The sequence below is a fragment of the Enoplosus armatus genome, chromosome 22 (assembly GCF_043641665.1).
Source record: "Enoplosus armatus isolate fEnoArm2 chromosome 22, fEnoArm2.hap1, whole genome shotgun sequence".
Taxonomy (NCBI): Eukaryota; Metazoa; Chordata; class Actinopteri; order Centrarchiformes; family Enoplosidae; genus Enoplosus; species Enoplosus armatus.
The window spans coordinates 38115-60754 of record NC_092201.1 but is presented as its reverse complement, the minus strand read 5'-3'; the positions used below and the strand labels follow the sequence as shown (position 1 = coordinate 60754).

Below are 22640 nucleotides of genomic sequence, written 5' to 3'. Positions count from 1 at the left end.
ACCTCCTGATAAACAGCAGCATAAAGAAGCTTCGGTAAAGTCTACAATGAGACACATCCAGATACTGTGGATCAGTCATTTTAAACACTAAACCAGACATATTTGTTGTTTCAGTTGTTTTTTTTTTTATTGTTTACAACAAGGCTACATCACCAATGATGTCATGGTGTCAGTCTCTCCGTCTCATTACCCAGAGTTCACTCTGTCTCACTTTGTGGAAAAACAACTAAAATTCAACCAAAGTTAAAAAGGTCAAAGGTGACGCCAAATCCTCCACTGTTAAGCCTCCATAGGCAGCCGCTCAGCCAAGAGCATCATGGGAAATCTTTTGGCTCTTTGTATGGCACGGACAAAAAACATCACGACCAAAGTCCCAAAAATAAATCTTCTCTTAAAAACTGTTGACCAGGCACGTCCTACGATTGATTACTGATGAAGATCCAACAGGACTGATCCACATCAGTTCACTTAGTGAACTCCTCCTAGTCCTGACCCTGCCCACCTGCTGGACCCGACCCCGCCCACCTGACACCTGCTGCAGGTGAGGTCAGGTGAGGTCAGGGGTCAGGTTGGAGGTCTCAGTCTGTCCAATCAGTCTTCACTCTGTCAGTCCTTCAGAGTGATTCGTCCTGTTTCACATTCAAAGTCCCTCCTCCATCTTCATCATCTTCATCCTGTCCCTTTGGATCCTCGTCTGCAGTCGCAGCTTTTTGCCGTCACCTCTGAATGTTGGACAACAAAAGATTTAACCTGAAAAAGAAAAGGACCTACTTAGTGGTGAGACTGATTATTTTGAGGATTCTGTATCAATGTTTTTACATTTTAGACTCTTCATAAATGACCATAAGAATAAAATTAGATTTCATCATTTCCAAGTTAAGCATTACATATCACACCTATCGCACATGAAGGTGATAAAATGAAAGACTGTGAAAGACATTTTTAGAGACAATGTTTTGCTGATGGATGTTTGTTTACACTGAAGCTACAGGTTTTAATATAAGTGCCATCTTTGGTTCAGGAATGGAAAAAGTTGCGTGAATGGCTACCTGGTGTCGTGTGAATGTCTACCTGGTGTCGTGTGAATGGTTACCTGGTGTCGTGTGAAGGTTGCAGCTATCGGAACAGTCTGGTAAACTCTCTGATGGCCCAACACACCTGTTTACACTCCTCAGCACTAAAGAGAAGAAGTAACACAAACATTAATACAGTTTGGCATGTTCAGTAGACTTTTTTTTCCTTTGGAGTCAAAGACGTTACTATGGTTACAGACTCGTCTCTGTGGTACTGTTAATTTCTGTCACCTTTGTCCTTCACGTAATTTAGTTTTTCTAGCTGCAGGTAGCGTCAGACTTAATTATTCAACAGTAAAAATAGCAGCTCAAACATTAAACTGATTTGTTTCTCCTGTTTGATTTTATTTTTCAGGTAAAAACTTTTCTACCTGTCCAGGTTGAATCACGACTGTTGTATCAGTGACTGTTTTTACTATAACGCTGTCAGATTAACAGTAAGACATTCCCTCTGCTATAGTTTAATGTATTCCAGTTTAATGTGTTCCTCAGAGCGAGTCTGAACTTGCTGTGTGGACTCCAGTTTTTATGCAGTCCATATTTAGATTGACGAGTCTCAACAAAAACCTGTCACATGCCTCGGGCTGCGGATACAACCAATCAACACATCCCATACTGTTCAACATGTCCATGAACGCCTCACTGTCGGCTCCACTTGTCCCGAATGCCTCACTATCAGTTTGCACGTCACTGAACGCCTCACTGTCCCTAACAGAGCCAGATATTTCAGATGAGCCCGGCTGTGTGATCAGTCATTATCTTATTATCTTAAAACATACACTGATGTTATCTTATCATCATCTTTCTCTAAACTGCGTTGAGCCTTGTCCCATGACTTTTCCTTTTTTAAAGTGTGTACAAAACAGAAAGACTTCATTTGGTGATTAAATTAATGAATTCATTAATTAAATTGGGGGTAAAAATTCTGCGCTATAATTAAAAGTTGCTGTTGACAAAATGCAGATTTCATTCTTTGAAGTTTAATCTGATTCAGAACTTTGAGGTTTTCATTTTCAGTTGAATTTTCATCAGCAGAAGAAAACAGTAAACCTCTCATGATGTAAATGTTTCACGTGATAATTTCAGACATTTTAAATGTAATCTGATAAAAGACAAGACTTTATTAACATCGACATGGAGGTTGTTGCTGTTGCTGTTTGTTATTCCAAACTCAATAACTCATTATTTTATATGATGACCCACCACAGTTAACCTGAGTGACCTCATCATCTACCACAACCAATCAGAGCACTCATTAACATCTGACTAAAGGGAGCGTCAGGTTTTCAAACATGGTCGAAATAGTTTTGTTTTTGTTGAGTTTGTCAAAGGTTAACTGGATTTTCAGCACCAGTTCATTATTTGTTCTGATGTTTAGTCAACAGAATTCACGTTTCGCACATCTGGAATAAAAAATACCTGAACTCATCACCTGCAGAGAGCAGGTTACATTTTAAAGTGTGTTCACCAAGAATCCATTTTCATATACAAGAGGGTGATATGACTCATGTTAGAGACGGACAGTGTAACAAGTCAGCTGCTACTCGTGTTGTACATGTTCATGTTGCTCATATTACTGATGATGCTGTTATTGCAGGTGTTGCTGCTGTCTCACCTGGTGACCTGTTTGTGGAAGTCAGTCAGCTGTTTGTGAGTGACAGTCACAGCTCCTCCAGACGTCTCCTTCGGTAAACCTTTCAGAGCGTTTTCTAACCAGCGACAGAACGTCTGAAACAAAAGGGTTAGGGGTTAGACATAAGGACCTGAGGAACAACAGGTGACACACCTGGCCAGGTGTTACTGTTGTACTGTTAATACTTACAGGTCTGTCGAACACCATGACCTCCCACAGCACCTCAGCAACGTCGGGCAGCGTGTACGGAGGGAGGCAGAAACAACACGAGTGCATCAGCTGAGTGACGAGCTGCTGACCGTGCTGCTCCATGGCCTGACCAATCAGCTGCTTCCTCACCTCAAAGTCCTCCTCGTGCTGCAGCGAGACCAGAGGACACACATGAGAAGAAATCACCAAGACTGCCTTCTTCAACATAGGTGACATAGCTAAAATTAGGTGTTTTCTGTCCTTGTCTGTCTGTCTGTCTGTCTGTCTGTCTGTCTGTCTGTCTCTCATTCATGTTAAACGTTGCCAAAGTTTCAAATACTAAACGTAAACGTATGTAAAAGTAATCCCTGTGAGCCCAAAAGCTCCGGTACAGTAGTAACAGCACGCCCCTGAAATACATGGGACATGCTCAGTTTGTCTGAGTTATCAGGTCTATGCTGCAGACAGACAGGACTGACATTATAATCAGGTCTGTGCTGCAGACAGACCTTTAATATTCTCTGGATATTTGTTCATGTTCTCTACAGTGTCACATGTTTCTAGAAGTTCTATTCTTCCACGTTTTATTCAGTTTTCAGTAAACTTTAGTCTTTAATCTGAATCTTCCTGTGTAGTTTTAATCTATTTATTTCCAATGACTCACATCGTTGGTGACTCCGGTGTGGATGAGGTCTCGGACAAACTTCATGACGCTGCAGTTGGCGTCTCTGTGGTCCAATGAGGTGGCAGCGATTGCGCACTGGATGATGTGAACGATGATGCTGCTGCTGAGTAGAGTGACCGGACTTCTCTGGACAAACCTGAACAGAGAGAGAGACGGGTAGATATCAGGTAGATATGCTGGTAGATAGGCATCAGGTCCATCAGCCATCAGAGGACGGTCCTGAATCAAACCTCAGTAGATAGACTGGGTTCAGGTGAACCTGCAGACTCACCTGGTGGCCAGTCTGAACAGGTCGTCCACAGTGTCAGGATGATTCCTCAGACCATTCGGCTGCTCCAGCAACTGGAAGGTCGGCATACACAGAGCCTGAAGGACGAGGGAGGAGGTCATCATCATCATCATCAGATCATTTTATCACTTCATGACACCAGAATACCTGAGTTCAATCTAAGGATAGCTGCTGACATACTGATCTCTGGTGCTCAGGTGTGTTGATGTATTTACCTGGTCTATAGGTGAGTTTACCTGACCTGGCGGACAGTTGTGTGTTTACCTGTAACATGTCGAGCAGTCCCTGCCTGCAGCCCTCCTCCATGCCGTATTCGTCCACTAGAATGCTTCCCAGGTACAGGAAGCAGGAGTGTGGATACACCTGGTACACACTCACCATCTGATGACAACAAACATCCAATCAGAAAACCAACGAACAGATGTGTTAAAATGAACAGGTTTTTAATCACCTGAACCAACAGAGATGTGAATGATCAATAGCGTGCCAATGGGATTTTTATATTGGATTTTGGATTATTCAAATAGAGAGACAGACAGACCGACATAGAGTATAAACACAACGAGGCTGTAACGGCGGACTAATGAGTAGATGAGTTTCTGTGTCCGGCATGAAGATGTTTAATGCCCCCGACAACCTCTGTTGTCTCTGTCGTGTCGGTACAGGGGTGACACGGTACAGGGGTGTCAAAGTGAAAATGCAGGGGTGTCAGTCCAGGTGTGTCTCACCTGAGTGACGAGCGGCTGCAGGAGGGAGGCGGAGCCTTTCCCGACACATCGTACAGCAAACCTGAGACAACGACAGCATCGCTCCACGATCCTGTTATCAGCCTGATGAGTGTTAAGAGTCTCCGACAGTACCGGCCAGATCTACAGGTGAGTCACGTGACATAGGTAAGATGTATAAAATACTTCTACAGGTGAAATCATACAGGTAAGACATGGTAGTAACAAATCTCATAAGATCTACTGGATAAGTCACATGACACAGGTAAAACTTATTAATAGCATTTCTGATCTGATCTGATCTACAGGTAACATATTCAAATGACTCTTCCAGGTAAAACTCTGGTGAGATGAGTTCAGGTGTTTTACCTCCTGGATGACTTTCTGACAGGGGTGAGTCTGTCCGTTCTCTACGATGGGGTTTGTGTGCCTGAAGCAAAAACAAACAAACAAACTGTATGAACGTGTTCACTGTCTGCTGCTTCGCCAGTTCAATATAGTTGGAATAACATTTGACTACAGGCAAATCAACAGGTAAACTCACCTGAAGATAACAGCCAGTCTGTCAAGCCAGACGGTGGGATCAGCTGATTTACCATTTGTAGATTCTTCAGCCAGAAGCTGAAAGACAAAACAAAAAGTTACAACTGGTTTTAGTTTGAATATTTCTTTTGTTCAGAGTTTGTGCTCATAAACAGTGAAACGTTCAAAGAGTTTTCACAAACATAGACTGACCTTTTTTAGAGCCATGACCTGAACAGCACAGAGATCACTGAGACACTCTGCAATCTTCTCCAGAGGAAGACGAGCCAGGACTAGAGCTGTGCCTGAACAGGTAAGAACACACCTTTATGACCACTGTTTACATGTAAATCTGCTGCTTTAAACACGATGGACCATCAGGCCCACACAAGCAAGCTCCCCGATGGCTCCCATTCACCCTTTGGTGCCAGCTGGGAGTAGTGGTCAGGCATCAGCATTACACTGTCAGCTCCTGAGGTCTTGGAGGAGCTGAGGATGGTTACGAGTTAGGCAGCCAGGTGAAAGTGCTCCTTAAGAGGGAGGAGGCTGAAGAGGGAGGGCCACCGCTCTGTGTTGAGCTAACCGACTTATCTTTTTCTTTTGCTGCTGTGCTGAGGAGACCGACTGGGACAACCCTAACCCAACCATTTCTCTAATGCCTGCAGGGAGCAAAGTGCCAAGGAGCACCCAACGAGACTAATCCCAAGGTCAACCCATCATCAACAACCTCTCCCAATTAATAAAATAAAGTAATCTTTTATCTGAGCTCCATTCTTGTCTCAGAGTCAGGACTCACCTGGTTTAAATCCCCCCAAAACCTCACATTACTCATGTAACCTGCTGCAGTTTCTATCACGGGTGACTACAGGTGTACTGACCTGATGATGTCACTACAGGTGTACCAACGTACCTTTGAGCAGTCCTACCGCGGCCTCAGTCGACAGGGCGAAGGAGTCGAGGGAGCGAGCGATGTCCAGCAGACCCTGGAAGTGTTGAGCCATGTGATCTCTGCACACTGAACAGATGTTGTGGATCGCCTTCGCTGCTGCCGACGCCAGAGGCTTCTCTCTGAGACCTTTCATCAGGTAGTTCAACACCGGGTCTGACAGGAAGAGGAAAGTCACAAAATAACAGTTCCACCTCAGAGAGTCGAGACAATATATGTGGGTTTCGCATTTGCAAACACTCAAGGATGCACACACAGCCGTTACAACAATTTCATGACAGCTCATATACAGAAATAAAGCAGCAAAACCGCAGTTTAGAGGTGAATTTGTTCGCGACACTCATCCTGTTTTTTTAACCACACGCCATTACACATATTCCAGTGATAATGCTACACAAGACTATGCACAAAGTTAGCTCTACAGATGTGCGTCCATAAACCAGCAGCATAGGTTGAAAGCACTGGAACAAGTGTTCACACTCTTCATTAAACAGCCTTAAACACAGTAACAGTGTGAGCTCTGAAACCATTCATAGCCTTCATAAAAACCAGAGCTCGGACCAGATCACTGGAGCTAACAGTTAATTCTGCATTCTGAGCTAACTAACAATAATGAACATTTTCCACTCATTACTTTTGTGATTCGTGCAGTTTATGGCACAATAACAACTCCACATGTTTATCTCCTCATAAGCTCTCATTCATTCTGGTTTGTTTTCGACCCCTAACCTAGAAATAAGTCTATACAGACTCAAACACACTGATGTTCAGACAGAAAACTCTCAAATATCAAACAGCAAGAGCAGAGAAAAGAAAACCTTTCATTATAGTCAGTTAAATCTTGGAGAAAAACAACACTCGCAGCTCTGATTCTGATTGTTTGTAATAAGATCAGACCATCAAAACATCAGTCTGAACTACAACCAGCAAGATGTAGTTTTAAATCATTAACTTACCAAGGAATCTTGGGTTTCTGTCCACGACCTCGCTCATCTCTCCGACCAGCTCGATGCTTGTATAACGAACCGCCATGTGGACGCTTTCTGGAAGTAAAACCACCTGCTGCAAAACCTCCGACAGCGTCGGGTTGTTCTCTCTGGAAGATAAACACAAAGTGAGTCAGAGGAGGCAGTTTAAACTGAAATTACACTGACATGTATTCCAGACAAGGGAGGGTTGTTCTCTCTGCAGGTAAAAGATTGAGAGGAGATCATCAGTTTATAGTGATTTTGCAGAAAGAGAACATGAGAAGACTGACAGTAGCCGATATTTTTAACACGTCATGTTTCTGTGTTTCCATAAATATCTTCTTCCTGTCCTGGAAACAGCTTTTAGATGATAAATACTCACGGATCAACACTTTTTGCTATCGCAGCCATGATGAAGAGAACAGCCTCCGTCACCTCCCAGGAAGGGTTCCCTTCTTTTAATGTAGAATATAACTGAGAACAAACAGAATGTCTATTAATATAACTGAGAACAAACAGGAAAACATTTAGGCATAGAATCCATCAACTATGTTCAAAATCAAAACACGTCCACCACCCCTCTCCAGTGGACCATGCTTTATTCAGCAAACGTTTTGGGCCATCTTGCCTTCATCTACACAGGGTGTACTGGAGAGGAGCGGTGCAACATGTTGTGATTTTGATGGACTCACATTAAGGTTCACACTGATCTGCACCTCTCAAAGTAAGAACTTGTTGCATCAATGTTCACCAAACAGAAAATGAGCCTTTTGTGGATTAAAGTTACCTGAGAGAAGCACTCCATGGATCCAACAAGAAAAATGACATCTTTAACGAGGTCAGAGACTCTCATCCTGAACTCCCCAAAATCATCGGTGTCCTCTGGGATTCCCTCCTGTCGGGTAAAAACAACTTTACACTGAAGGTCAGGATTAATAACGCAAAGTTTTTACAATTCCCTTGATGACTTACAGGAGTTAGTTTGCATGTTTAACTACAATATAAATAGTTCTTGATTATAGATCACAGCACCTGACTGATATCTGAATGTCTAATAACATTCATGTTGAGGATTTCATCAGTTTGAGAGGGTTCCCTGTAGACCTGATCAGGGTTCTTAAACATGATGGGATAATAAATCCAGACTAATAAAGTTCAGGTTGAGGATTTGTTGTGGATCAGTCAGAGGTGGTTCTGTGTAGACTGGACCAGGTGACTTACGTGGTCTGGATCAAGCTGACAGTGTCGGGCCAAACAGTGCAGAAGTCTCTGTATGTATGGTCTGAAGATGTTGTGAAGAGCTGCATCATTTATTTTATACAGATGTTCTCCAAGACGGTACCAGAAGTTAAAGGAGATCTCCACAACCTGGATCACAAAGACCAGATAACAGAAAGACTGGTGTTTTCGTACCTCATACTGTAGGTGTTGTGGTTATTTTCGTACTGCTGGTGTTGTAGTTATTTTCGTACCTCATACTGCGGGTGTCCTGCACAGATCAGCAGCAGCTCCAGTGTCCTCAGGTCTCCCATTCCCTGACCTGGAGTTCTGACTGTCGTCTCTAAAAATGTCTCGCAGAGTTCAGTGAAGATCCTGCAGTAGTTCAGCACTCTGAAGACAAAAGTCAAACGTAAATGTGACTGATAACACTGATCGTACACTTAACAACACAACCAGAACCAGTTTCCTGTGTGTCCTCACTTGTCAAGGTCTTCTCGGGCCACAGCCATGTGATAGGCTGTTTCCAGCGTCAGGACGCCCTGGAAGAGCTGCAGAGCTAACGCCATGTTGGTGTCCACGTTTTCTATGGCGTAGAGAGCTGAGCAGACGCAGTCAGACACTGCCTCGTGGAGATTGGTCGAGGTTTCATCCCTCTGCTGTGGAGACAATGACAGGGAAAATCAGCAGCTTGTTTCAACAGACGGAACTCATTTGTTTTTATACTTTAAATTATGCAGTTATAAACTACTGATACCTCCTGTCCTGTATGTGAAAAGGAAGCACACGTCAGACAAGTATAAAACAATAAAGTGGGAACCTAACCAGGACTTGGAAGAGGACCATGAGCAGCTGGTTACTGGCCATGAAGTTACTGTCGAGGATTCCCAGGTTGAACCAGCTGCCCAAACAGCGAAACACCTTGATGAACATCTTCTCATCATTACCCGCCTTCTCCACACACGTCGTCTAAAATAAAAAACACAAACAGTATGATGACGCATCGTCTGGAAAGAAACAGAAATAGAATCAGAAACAGTCAGGATGACGAATGCGTTTTAGTCTGAGATGATCATGGTCATCTCTCATCACTGAAGTTTTAAAGATCTGATTGGTTTATTGAATTCATTTTAATATATTTATGTAAATCAAATGTATCAGACTTTGACCTGGTTTTGTTTCTATCATTGTCCCTGGTGTCTACACAATAAACCTTTATCAGTCTTTATCAAGACAAAAACACTCACTGTCTGAAACTAAAAACTGGAAAACTGAATCATACGCAGACGAGGTAGATCGTAGACACCCAACACAATCACATCATAAACACAACAGTGAGAAAGATTTTTAGACAATTACAATTTGCAATTTTACAGTTCTGAGTCAATAAAATGTGGTGAACTTGTGACCTTTGACCTTTTGTTTTCCTCGACAGCTGCTGAATGAGTGAGAGTTTAAAATAAGTTGAAAAAGAGAAATATTAAAGATGAAAATATCAAAGCCCTGCTGGATCAATCCTCTACATCAAACTAAACCCGAACCCCGAAGAAGCGTGAAACAGAGTCATGACGGACCAGCAGTGTGACGACAGTGCTGGAGTAATAAGCCAGATCCTCAATGATTTCTGTCCTACGATTGGCTCCGATTCGTAGAGATCGACTGTGAACTTCCTCCGGCAGCACAGTGAGAATCTCTATGAGGAAGGGCATCGAGCTGATGTCATTGTTGTACCTGAGAGGGGCGGAGACACGGACAGGTGAGTCAGAACGTCAGAGGAGAAAATAACAGCAGCTGACTTCAGAAAACTAACCCTAAACCCTGACCCTCTTTTTACATTTAGAAACTCAGTTTTCATCCTCAACCCTAAACCTGTTTGTCAAATTTTGACACCGCAGGTGTGAAGGTTACAGGTACGACAAGACAGACAGTGTCTGCATTTTTGTAACTAAACCAAGATGCACCGTTCCGGTGGCCATATTTGTAGTTTCTGTCTACGGTCAAAGGTTCAGGTAGTTGGGTGAATTCTTACTTTTCTATGAGCGTATGAACACATCCTTTCCATGAGGCCATCTGAAGAGCGAGATCTGCGATCGCTAAAGCCAGCTGAGACAGAAAAAAACGTCACACAGAAAATAAATCAACAGAGGATTCAAAACAAAATCAATGAAGTGATTGAGGATCATTGTGTCAAACAAGACAACACTATAATCATTACATATACATAGACTTCATGTTTTGTTTAATGAATGTGTTTCTGTTCAAGTCTCTGAAACATTTACAGTCACAACAATGAACCTGATATAAACTTTAATGACTATTTCTTATTTTGACACTGTTGTTATTCTAAATGGTCTGATTACACTTGGGTTCAAAACAAGCAGCCGATCACATCGTTTTTATTGATCAGATAAATAAGAGCTTCAGGGCATGTTGTGGTTTGTGTGTTAACATGAAGAACTTCACAGCCAGCTGTCGACACCCGTTAGGTTGTGAAACATGAATCTGATGTTTCAACACCAGTTACAGTTACAGAGTCACAGAGAGGCCGATTACCCAGGAACCAAATGCTGATGTAATGTTAATGCAACGTTCTCTGGGTGCTTTGAAGGTGAGTTCCTGGAACTAAATCTGATCTCTGTTCAGGAGGTGACACTGAAAGTTCAGGTACTCTCAAGGGGTCGATCCTGATTGGTCAAGTAGATGTGATGTCACACCACAACAAACACTGAACAGTTTGTTCTAGTCCCAGAAGAGACCTGGATTAAGCTCAATCATTTGTCTGAACCACAACACTGATTCCACTCTCCAAACACAACAGCTGTCACATTTTAAATGACAAGGTTCTTAGAGGTTCAGGTTCTGTGTTCCTGCAGTATTAAAAGGGTTTATCAGTGGCTATAAAAGAACATGTGCTCAGTGATCGGACATGTTACCTGTAGAGGAACGGGTACTCAACAGGTCGGACGTGTTACCTGTGTGACGATGATGGGCGACAGGTCTTTGAGGTTCTGGATGTGGGTCAGCAGCGAGTCTCGCAGTGCATTGTGGGTCTCAGGAGGAAGCTCGTAGAAGGACGTTTGGATCTTCATCTTCATTGTCTGAGCAGCAAAATAACACGACTCCACATCCTGTTTGAGCTGCAGCAGCTGGTCTGAGATCTCCCACGCATACATCTGTAGGACGGAACAGGAAGTGATGTCATTACACCTGTCTACACTTGAGCAGGTGTTCTTTGTACGTGGATAACGGAGTTAAGCAGATTAGAATGTTGATTATTTGATGCAAGTCTGTATTGTTTTGCTTTTTTTAGCCTGATTTAAAATTCATCTGGGACTGTTGTCATAGCAACAAGTCCTTAAGTCCTAACCCGTAAAGGTGCAGGCTTACTGACAGTCAGCTGGATCGTGACCAAGACGTTTTAGGGTGGACCCCATACATGAACTAATTTCAAATACAAGCAGTTCCTTTTCTTAGATGTCTAATGAAAGAGTCATCTGAAAATATTCTGACTGTCAAAAGACCAACACATGGCATTTCATTTGAAATTAAAACTAAATGATTAACTGCACTAATTAAAGCTGCTTTTTAAAGAGATCTCAGTGAAGTTTTCATAGCAGGCTTATGATTATCACTTCACCAGTAATATCAACCTGTTTAACAGGGATCAAAGTGTGCAAACAAAATGAAGGAACACACATAAAGTGAGACTGAATGCATTTATTGCCCCCATGCATGCTGGGAGGGCTCCCAACATACCTGCCTCATGTACCTGCAATCACATGATCAGCACTCAACCAATCATATAAAAGCTGATCACAGTTTCAACTCTCTACTCCTGTGACCTTTATTTCAAAATAAGTGCACGCGGTTGGTCGAGATAACTTGATCCTCAAACTGCTTTCAAAGAACTAGATTTGATTAACAAATTACAAAGGTTATCCAGTCATGCTTTTGTGAAATCAAAACAGATTCAAAACTAAGGTAATTTTTGTCTCCTGTTGATTTGCACAAAGTTGCACATGCCTTAATTATTTCTGGACTGGCCCACTGCAGTCTACTTTACTCGGGTCTCATCTTAGATCAGCACAGCTTCCCGCCAACCGAACAGTCGGCTCCTCGTTGAAGTCCAGCCGGCCATTGACCAATTATACAAACCAATGTCAGATTTCCAAATCATGTTTTAAAAATAAAATATGATGTAATGGAACTTCCAGCTCCTACTCCATATCCTAACCAGCCTCTGCTGGTTGTTCAGGTCTCCCGTGGTGACAAAAGGGGACCGGGTCTTTGCCGTTAAAGCCTCCAGACTTGAGACTTGCCCGTTGAGATTAGGCAGCAAACACCTGTAACACTGTTCAGATCCTTTCTTCAAACATTCATTCATATCCAAACTTAAAGCATCTTGTGTTCTTACTGTTATTTTAGATTCTCTGCTGTTTCTAACATTTTTAATGTGAGGCAAGATCTCTTTATTATTTGCTTTTCTCTTCTCTGAAAAGCACTTTGTAACTTTATTAAGTGCTTTACAAATAGTTATATTATTGTTATAATGTCACATCAGAGAATACTTATGATTTTAGTTGAAACCAGGTTTTATTCTTTCTGCATGTTATGCAAACATCACATGACCCCTCAGATTTATCTTACGACCCCTGAAGGGGTCCTGTCCCTCAGGTTGGGAACCACTGATCTGTATGACAGGATGTTGCTGTTAAAGGACTTCTTCTGTGGTATCTGGCGGTAAAATACAACATGCTGCTGCTGTCAGACTTCAGGCCTGGACCCCCTGACACCACCAGGTCTCAGATTATCTGTACTCAGTTCAAAGTAGAAAAACACAAAGACAATGTTCCTGAATATGAAGCTCAGTCTCTAAAAGTCTCTAAAACCTGGACTCTGGTCCTGGTCTGACTTTCTGCTCTTAAGTTCAACAAACCCCCAAGATGAGTGTTTACTTCAACAAAGGAGACCTGACCAAGAGGTCCAATCAGGATCTCTAAGGAGTCCTGATCTACAGGTCTTCACACACAAACTCTGACTGACTGGAGACCTGAACCAGAAAGACCTGATAAAAAAAAACAACACAACAGGAATCTGGATTCACAGATACTGGTCTACAATGATCCAGATTAAAGAGACAAATTATCTGTTTGCAGTACTGGTCTGGAAGCAGAGAACCAAGAAAGTCAGTAAAAACAACAATCTGAATGATCTGACTCAGGAACAAAAACACCAGCTGTGTTTTTAATCAAACTGAAGTGAAGCTGGTGTCACAGTTACCTGAGTGATGACAGTTACCTGTGCAGGTACAACTCCGTCTGTAGAACAGCTAACAGACAGAAGCAGACTCTGGGTGACCATCATTTCTATCAGCCAACCATGATGCTGGAAAATGTCCAGTCTACATAGATTCATGTGGGAATTATAATTAGTCGCAGAGTGGGCTGTTAGAGTCTCATCAGGACCAGAATCTGCTGAACCTGATGACAACAACCACCATGATCATGTCAGCCTACATTCACGTTCAGTCAACCTAAACAATCAACAGATAATGTGGTAAAGATAACATCACATAATATATGCCATAGTGCGAAGATAACAGCTCTAATTCATGAAACCTCTAATCAAAAACCAGACCTCCAGTACTGGTCTGAGTTTCTGCCACGCCCGGATAAAAAAAAAAACAGGCTCACTTCAGTTTGACACACTTCCAAAACACAAAGTAACGTCAGCGCCAACTTCACCACAGCTAACGAGCACATCCTAACCTGCTAACACCTGACTGACAATGACTCTTAATTCTCCACTAACCAACATCATGTTGCATTGGTCTGAATCACCGATATTTCAAACGTTCAGTATCTGAGTGAAACATACCCTCTTAGATCATCCAGAACAGTGTTGTCGCCTGGAAAGTACCACTGCAGGTAAAAAAAATTATGTTTTTGAATAGAGCTTGGTTTGGGCTATCCTACCAATTAACCAGAGAAAGACGCGAATCAGCGGCCACTTACTTTAATTATTTGACTCGTTACGTGAAGTCAGACACTGAACTTTACTGTAGCAGTTACATTAGCCATGCTAACAGAGCTAGCTCTGTGCATCAGACCGGGCCTGCTGAAATCCTCTGAGACTAAAACACAGAATCTCCGTCTAGCAGTAAAGCATATTGTAATTTAAACAGAAAAACAACATTGAATCAGAACCACATTGTTTTTGTTACGTTATTAACTGACAGTAAGCCGCTAATGAAGCTAAACATTCAGCTAACAGTTTGTGTTTTGATCCATTCATTTAGCTACCTTAGCTTAGCTGTGATGCTAACGGCAACCTGCAGCTCCTCTGAGACTGCGCAGTTCAGTTAACCTGACCATTATTTAACTGGTAAAATGTTAAAACCCGCGTCAGACAGACCACATTAAAACCACCTAATACCCCTCCGGGCTCCACATCGCCGGTCCCCCGCTCCGGTCTCCCGGCCTCTCCCATTTTCTTACCGATCTCTGGAGCTCTCCGAGCCACACCGAGGCTCGCTCCTTCCCGGCCGGGTCCGGGTCGTGGTACAGGGCCTGGACTGCCTGGTACACCAGGGCCAGGCTCGGTTTGCCCCCCTCCATAGCTCAGGTCAGAAGCAGGGTTAAGATAAGGCAGAAAGTCAACAAACACGGCGGATCTGAACGAGTCCTAAACGGTCTGTGTGTCGACCGCCATCTCGCACAGGCTTCCCGCGTGCAACCACGATCCTCTCCCGGCAACAAACACAGGCAGAAACATTAGTTCCGCTCTGTCATGATGGGAGGACTTCACACAGAACCTCATCAAAAAACTGTCTTAAAGTTTATCTGAACTTGTTTATGGACAAAGATACAGAACTCCATTCAAAATATCTTAAAATTGAATCTGACTTAAAGATCCCCTCCCCACATGTATTAAAACATATATACAGTATAATTTCCCCCCGGGGATCAATAAAGTATTTCTGATTGTGATTCTGATTCAATTAGTCTGCTTGGAACAATAATGTATGTCTGATATGTTTGTTTCGCCTTAAAAGGTATCTACTCATTCTAGCTCATAAAAAAAATCCAGAATCTATGAATAAGAATTCAAACAAACAACAATAACAAATTTATTAGACCACCTGTCATAAAAACGAGAAAACACAAATATTTTAGAAATCTGTCAAAAACTTGTTTCAAACTAAAAATTGTATTGTTATTTATTAGGCAAACAACAAACTGGAACAACTAAATAGTCCTTATTCACATTAATTAACCAAAAATCTTAATATTTTGTATGACCTCCTTTGGCCCTGATAACAGCTTGCATTCTTGCTGGCATTGTTTTTCTGTACTTTTCGACAGTCTCTTTTTTTATTGAGTTCCAAATAGTTTCTAGCTGTTCCCAGAGACTTGCTTTGGATGAAACTTTTGTGCGATCTATTTTTGAATTCAACAAATCCCAGATCTGTTCAATAGGATTCAAGTCTGGACTTTGACTTGGCCAGTCCATCAGTTCCAGTACTCCAGATTCCTTTTTGTTGGTCAAGTAGTCTCTGCACAGCTTTGCAGTATGCTTGGGGTCATTGTCTTCTTGGTATATGAACCCACGACCAATCAGGTTCAATCCAGAAGGGATTCCATGATGCACCAAGATGTTGTGGTAGACCTTCTTGTTCATGATACTGTCGATTTTAACTAATTTGCCCATGCCGTTTCCACAAATGGAACCCCATACCATAATGGAATCTCCACCGTGTTTCACTGTGGGTGCAATGCATCTAGCATCAAACGTTCTCCAGCTTTTCTGCGGACATAAACACGACGATGCTGACCAAAGAGTTCAAACTTGGACTCGTCCGTCCAGAGTACCTTCTTCCAGTCATCTACAGTCCAGTGTTTGTGCTCCCTGGCAAATGTTAGGCGTTTTTGGATGTTTGCAGGCCTCAATAATGGCTTCTTAGCAGCTATTCTTCCCTTTAAGCCTTGTTCCTTCAGTCGTCTGCTTATGGTCATTCTGGAGACTTTCTCCGATTCTGATCTAGAAGCATTAATCTCTGCCTGAAGATCAGCAGTGGTCTTCCTTCTGTCTCTAGTACTTAAAATCTTGAGGTGCCTGACATCTGCTTCAGTTAGCTTTCGTTTTCGGCCTCTTCCTTGACGCATTTTGTAAGTACCAGTCTCTGCAATCTAGTCCAAGGCATACTTGACCACACTGTGAGAACACTTTATGTCTTGCCCTATTTGTCTCAAAGACCATCCAGCATCAAGAAGTGCTTTAATTCGGACTCTTTCTTTCTCAGTGAGTTCCCTACGCTTCACCATTTTGAACAGGAGTGAGGAATTTCAAACTGAATTCACGTTTTTATACCCCTTACAGAAACAGAAAAAAATATTTTGGTAATCAGCAATACTGTTAATTTAGGGCAGCGGTGGCAAACACCTTACACTGGGTGGTGGTGTTACCCTAACCCTCTGAGTGGGATTTGGTGGAATTCTTTCTGAATACTGGAGGGACAACTGATTAAAATCTAAAACTAAAGTGTAAAGGATAATCAGATAAACAACAAATAACCAGTGCTAAAATACAGTTTGTTATGTTTATTGTATAAGAATAAAAAAAAAATTGTCCATACATCAAAGTTAAACTTGAAACAAAGTTTAAATCAAAAGACGTTCATTGTCTCTACAGTTCTTTATGTTCTCTTGTGGTTTATTTAACATTGCCTCTCTGATATGACAGGTGCATGCTGGTCCTTTACCTGTCCACCTGTAAACACCTGTAACTTTTCCTAACCCTAACCCTAAACATAACAGAACAAACAAAACAAAGACCAAGCAAAGGAAAAGACTAAATCTAATACTCAAAACATTACACATTATTCTCCACATGCTGGTTAAGGAATTCAAATCAGGATATGAGCTTCATATAAAGATATAAACTCCCATCAGAGTCAGATTTACAGCCGCAGAGAAACCTTTTCTGTGGGGACTTTTAATGTGAAAAAACATTTAAATGATAAAGTCATAAAAGTGAATATTTCAGTTTGTTAAGTTCAGGCAGTTGTGTCTCAGGCTGCAGTGAATCACCTCCAAACTGAGGTCGTATCATACCCATGCTTCATGAAACTCACAGCCTGGTTATGATACAGCCCCAGCTCTGAAGACCAAGATCAATTATAAACGGTTTTAAATCCAAACGTCATCCTCACTGTCTCATCTATCCGGGGAAACAAACAAAGAAGTAAAGACAAGTTGGTTCTAAAAGTGACAGAAATCATCACAGTATTTGAATTTAACATCAGTAAATAATGTCTGTGTCTTGTGAATAAATTCAACATTAAAACAAGAGAAATATGAATGAAGTTATACTAAGATGATGATTGGAAATTAATTTAGAAACGCACCTTTATATTTGTTGATTTGAGTCTTTCCTCTGAAGATGAGACGCTGAGCTGAAGGAGGAGTGGAGAGTTTCTAAAATAAAACGTGTAGTTTTCTTTAACCCTTTCTCCAACCCTTTGAAGAAGTGATGAAGTGATGCAAAGATGAAATGAAGGAGCAGCCTCTGTCCTGTCAAGATTAAACGATGGAGGACTGCACGGTTTTTAAAAAACAGGCAGAGATTTAGTCTTTATCCTTGTCCCCAGATTAACCATTCGTCATTTCAGACCAGTTTAGACCAGTTTAGCCGGAGTTGTGGAGTCCTTTTGTCTCTAATCTGATTGTGTGACGATATTTTGAGGATTGAGGAGGATGACCTGCTCAGGTAAATCTGAAACATCCGGATTAGATGTGAAGTCACACGGACTGAAAACTAAAAGGTTCTTATTGGATTTTTATCTGCAGACCACCTGCTGCTGCTCTCAACCTTTGACCTGCTTACAACATTCATTATACAGTTAAAGACTGCAGTTTATACTTTTATTGATAGATAATATAATTTAATTCATCACGTGTGTAAAACTCTTTATATGGAATCAATAACGCATTTTAACGCTGAATATAACTTTATAAATATCATACATTCATGTGAAAAGTGTTTTATGGTGAGCCGTTCCTTTAAAGTCACATTATTTGATTAAATTATAATTATTTTCCCATCACATCCTGTTCCTGACCTTCGGTTTATTTCAAAATAAAAAACTGTTTAAAACTTTAATACTTTCAATAAATAAAAACACATGAAAATGTTGACAATGTCATCAAAACTATAAAGACATTTTTTTCATTTTTTCAAGATTCTCAAAAGCAGCAAAAACTCAAAGAAGCCAAAATACTGAAGCACTTATTTGTATGAAGAATTTAATAATAATTATAATTATAATAATAACTGAGTTTTATAGAACTTAAAAATAAGTTACTTAAATAAAGAGAAAAATTAAATAAAAGCTAGAAATAGATACATCAGGTACAATAAAATAGAATTACAGTAATAAAAGTAAATATTTAAAATAATATATGTCATAGAAAATGTTTTAGAATTATACTTTACAGTCTGTGTTATAACTGGTGTTATTATTCTTTTAAATACTGATCAGAACGGGACTATACTATACTAATTGTAATACACTATACTATACTAATAGTAATACACTATACTATACTAAATACTACTGTAGATTCATGAATCTACTCTGTGTTGAGTTTAGAAGGTGTTAATAATAAGTCAATTATTGTTTAATTCTTTAATGAACTGGGTAACTGAATGTTTACAAAGGTTTCATTTAGTTGTTTAAAGATTAAACTGTTTAACATGTGAATGACATGTGAGGGCCACTCGTGTTTGTTAAAGGGTTAAAGCTAGTTTAACTCTGTTCGAGGTTTACCTGTCACATGAAGATTGGATCAATCAGAGAGATTCAGCATGTTCAGTAAATGAAAACGGTTTATTATTGACTGTTAAAGAACTTATTCAGTTAATGAAACATCAGAATGGAACCCTATTTTTAAAGAAAATAAAAGAAAACATTTTTTAAATTCTTTTCAAAATACAACAGAATCTTCTTCATAACATGTCAAACACAGCAGACAAAATTAACCCTGATTAACCCTGATTTAACTGAGGACATAATCAATGTCTTCCTGGAGGCCGGGACAGTAAGTTCATATCGGTCATAAACACCAAATCTCCTCACAAATCATTAAAATGCAGCAGTCACTTTCAACAGTCCATAACATGAACGTAAACGGACCGACTTAACTTCATAAGTTCGAATAACTTCATGTGGCAGCAACAAGCGTGTTCATCCCTTTTTAGCGTCCTCTGGAAACACTTCTGTTGTTGTGTAGTGTATTTGCAGCGCTTTTGTTACAAATAAATCATATCATCATGGTGTTTATCACAGTTTGAGACATTGACTTTATTTTTTATACTGTTCAGTAAGAGGAAAGACAGCAGTAATACTTGTCATATTACTACAGATTAGTATAGTGTTTGTTAACATGGAAATGTTGCCACATTTAGTTCAGTTGGGGTTAAATTGTTTTGGTCTTGGTTTTATTTTCTTTAGTTCTTTCATTGCACACAGTCCTCTGCTTTTTGTACATGGACATAAACTCTGTGTGTGTTTGTATATTTAACAACATAAATATGTTACGTACTCTCACTGATATCAACCTGTACTGACTGTAAACCCTGTCTTTAAGCAGATTAAAGTGTTGTGCAGAAAACATCTTCAGACAGAAGGTAAATGTGACGATCTTAATCCTAAAATGTGACTTTAGAAAAAACAAAGCAGCTCTTCAGAGTAAATCTTTAGTGTAAGTGGTTTATGAGAGTATATAAAGAGGCTGAAGTAATCAGCTGTGGTAGAAGGCTCAGGGTCACAATGGGGAAACACTTCCACCTGTACGAGAACATTTCTAAAGTGAGTCCCTTCGAGGGACCCCAGTATTACCTGGCCCCTCTGTGGGCGTTTCACCTGCAGACAGTCTTTATGGGCTTGGTGCTGTTTGCTGGAGCGCCTTTAAACTTTATCGTTCTTTTTGTGACGCTCAAGTACAAGAAGCTCAGAGTCCCTCTCAACTACATCCTCATCAACATCTCCTTCGCAGGATTCATCTTCGTCATCTTCTCAGTCAGCCAGGTGTTTGTCGCCTCGATGAGAGGTTACTACTTCCTGGGTTACACCTTGTGCGCCCTGGAGGCTGCCATGGGATCTATAGCAGGTAGATAACATCAGCTGTTTTATTTGATTTCTGGACCACAAGTGTTATATCACACCACGTCTGCCATGGGATCTACAGAAGGGAGACTGAATCCACTGTTTAATCTTTTCTCAGCAATATGTCAATAAAATCAACTGAGGGAGTTTTATTTAATCTCACAGCAGGTAAACACAGTGAACTACAGATGACTGTCAGTAAAAGTACAGACTCTGTGGACTGAATGCCCGCTGTCACATATTAACCCCTTCTGTCGTCTTCAGGACTGGTGACGGCCTGGTCTTTGGCTGTCTTGTCTTTTGAGAGATACCTGGTCATCTGTAAACCTTTTGGAGCCTTTAAGTTTGGCAGTAACCATGCTCTGGCTGCTGTCACCTTCACCTGGTTCATGGGGATCTGCTGTGCCACTCCACCTTTCTTTGGCTGGAGCAGGTAGGTGACACACCTGTAGGAGGCCATCAGAGTCAGATGTTTTCTGCAGAATTAATCTGATGCTTTAAACATGAACCATGTCAATATTTTAATGTTTTTGTTTTCAGGTACATCCCTGAGGGTCTGGGCTGCTCCTGTGGACCTGACTGGTACACTCACAACGAGGACTTTAACTGCACCAGCTATACAAAGTTCCTAATTGTGACCTGCTTCATCTGTCCGATCAGCATCATCGTCTTCTCCTACTCTCAGTTACTGGGTGCCCTGAGAGCTGTGAGTTTAACACCTGACAAACCTGATCAATCAATCAATCAATCAATCAATCAATCAATCATCCGCTCCTACTCTCAGTTATGGGGCTCTGACACAAATCAGTCAGCAGCATCAAGCTTCTCATGTGATTATTTAGTGCTTGGGGTTGATGAATAAAGCGTCAGCAGACAGAATCTAGAGTCTCCGCGGATTCTGGAAGAACCTTCAGAACAGCAGGATGTTTGTTAAACTCCAAGATTCCATATTAAACATAATGTGAAAAGCAGACAGTAAAAATCCTCCACATGTCCCGGTTAAATAACCTGGTGTTAGGTTCTCTGTAAGGTCTTGGTTTGATGTTGTTGCTTATTTTCTTCAGGTAGCAGCCCAACAGACAGAGTCAGCCTCCACCCAGAAGGCGGAGAAGGAAGTATCGAGGATGATCATCGTCATGGTGGGGTCTTTCATCACCTGTTATGGTCCGTACGCTCTGGCAGCTCTTTACTTCGGCTACTCTTCAGATGAAAATAAAGACTATCGACTCGTCACCGTCCCGGCGTTTTTCTCCAAGAGCTCGTGTGTCTACAACCCGCTCATCTACGCCTTCATGAACAAACAGGTGAGCAGAATAAACCCTCACCTCAACAGGTGAGCAGACAGGTGAGCAGAGCAGTTTTGTTGATGACCAAAACAAGACTACAACTGAATAAAAAGTAACCTTTTTAAAATGAAAACTACAACATCAATAATAATAAAAAAAACTAAATGGACTAATAACTGTAATGTAATATCTGTTATTCAGAAGTTGATTCATGTGCCGTTAATATGAAGCATCTTACATTCACTAACGTTCTGTCAGTATTGTTCTGTGTTTGTCAGTGACATTCTGTCTGTCAGTAAAGTTCTGTCTATGTCAGTGTGGTTCTGTCTCTGTTAGTAAAGTAATGTCTCTGTCAGGAACATTCTGTCTCTGTTAGTAACGTTGTCTCTGTCAGTAATGTTGTCTCTGTCAGTAAAGTTCTGTCTCTGTCAGTAATGTTCTGTCTCTGTCAGTGAGGTTCTGTCTTTGTAAGTAAAGTTCTGTCTCTGTCAGGAACGTTCTGTCTCTGTTAGTAAAGTTCTGTCTGTGTCAGTAATGTTCTGTCTCTGTCAGTGAGGTTCTGTCTGTCAGTGATGTTCTGTCAGAAATGTTATGTCATGTGTGTGATGGTTTCTGGTGCTGGTTGTGTTGTGTCTTATTCCTCCTGCTGTACTCAGATCAGACCTGATTAAACGGAGGTTATAATAAAATCCTGATTATTGTTTTTCCTCTTCAGTTTAACGCCTGCATCATGGAGACGGTCTTTGGAAAGAAAATGGACGAATCATCTGAAGTTTCTTCAAAGACAGAGACATCTTCAGTGTCCACAGCCTCTTAATGTTTGGACCAAAACTAAAAGTGAAGACATACGGACATTTAATCCACTTCACAAAAAGACTTTTACAGGTCAGTTTGGAGGGAAAAAAATCTCTGTAGACTCAGAGAAAATGTGTTAAATATT

The 22640-nt window shown here is 41.1% G+C and overlaps 2 protein-coding genes across 2 annotated transcripts; one reads left to right on the top strand and one right to left on the bottom strand.

Moving 5' to 3' along the window:
* Nucleotides 1–101: 101 nt before the first annotated feature.
* Nucleotides 102–14865, bottom strand: tnpo3 (transportin 3). The gene is made up of 23 exons (XM_070928819.1): nt 14746–14865; nt 11221–11421; nt 10278–10351; nt 9823–9979; nt 9074–9217; nt 8732–8907; nt 8503–8641; nt 8252–8398; nt 7818–7925; nt 7413–7504; nt 7019–7158; nt 6027–6218; nt 5330–5421; nt 5139–5215; nt 4964–5024; nt 4598–4738; nt 4134–4250; nt 3852–3946; nt 3560–3716; nt 2896–3063; nt 2689–2801; nt 1094–1177; nt 102–750 (listed from the first exon to the last, which is right to left on the bottom strand). The coding sequence occupies exons 1-22, from the start codon at nt 14863–14865 to the stop codon at nt 1117–1119; spliced, it is 2772 nt and encodes a 923-aa protein (XP_070784920.1). The 3' UTR covers nt 102–750; nt 1094–1116.
* Nucleotides 14866–20078: 5213 nt separating this feature from the next.
* opn1sw1 (opsin 1 (cone pigments), short-wave-sensitive 1) lies at nt 20079–22517 on the top strand. The gene is made up of 5 exons (XM_070929176.1): nt 20079–20418; nt 20679–20847; nt 20955–21120; nt 21479–21718; nt 22416–22517. The coding sequence occupies exons 1-5, from the start codon at nt 20079–20081 to the stop codon at nt 22515–22517; spliced, it is 1017 nt and encodes a 338-aa protein (XP_070785277.1).
* The last annotated feature ends 123 nt before the right edge of the window (nt 22518–22640 follow it).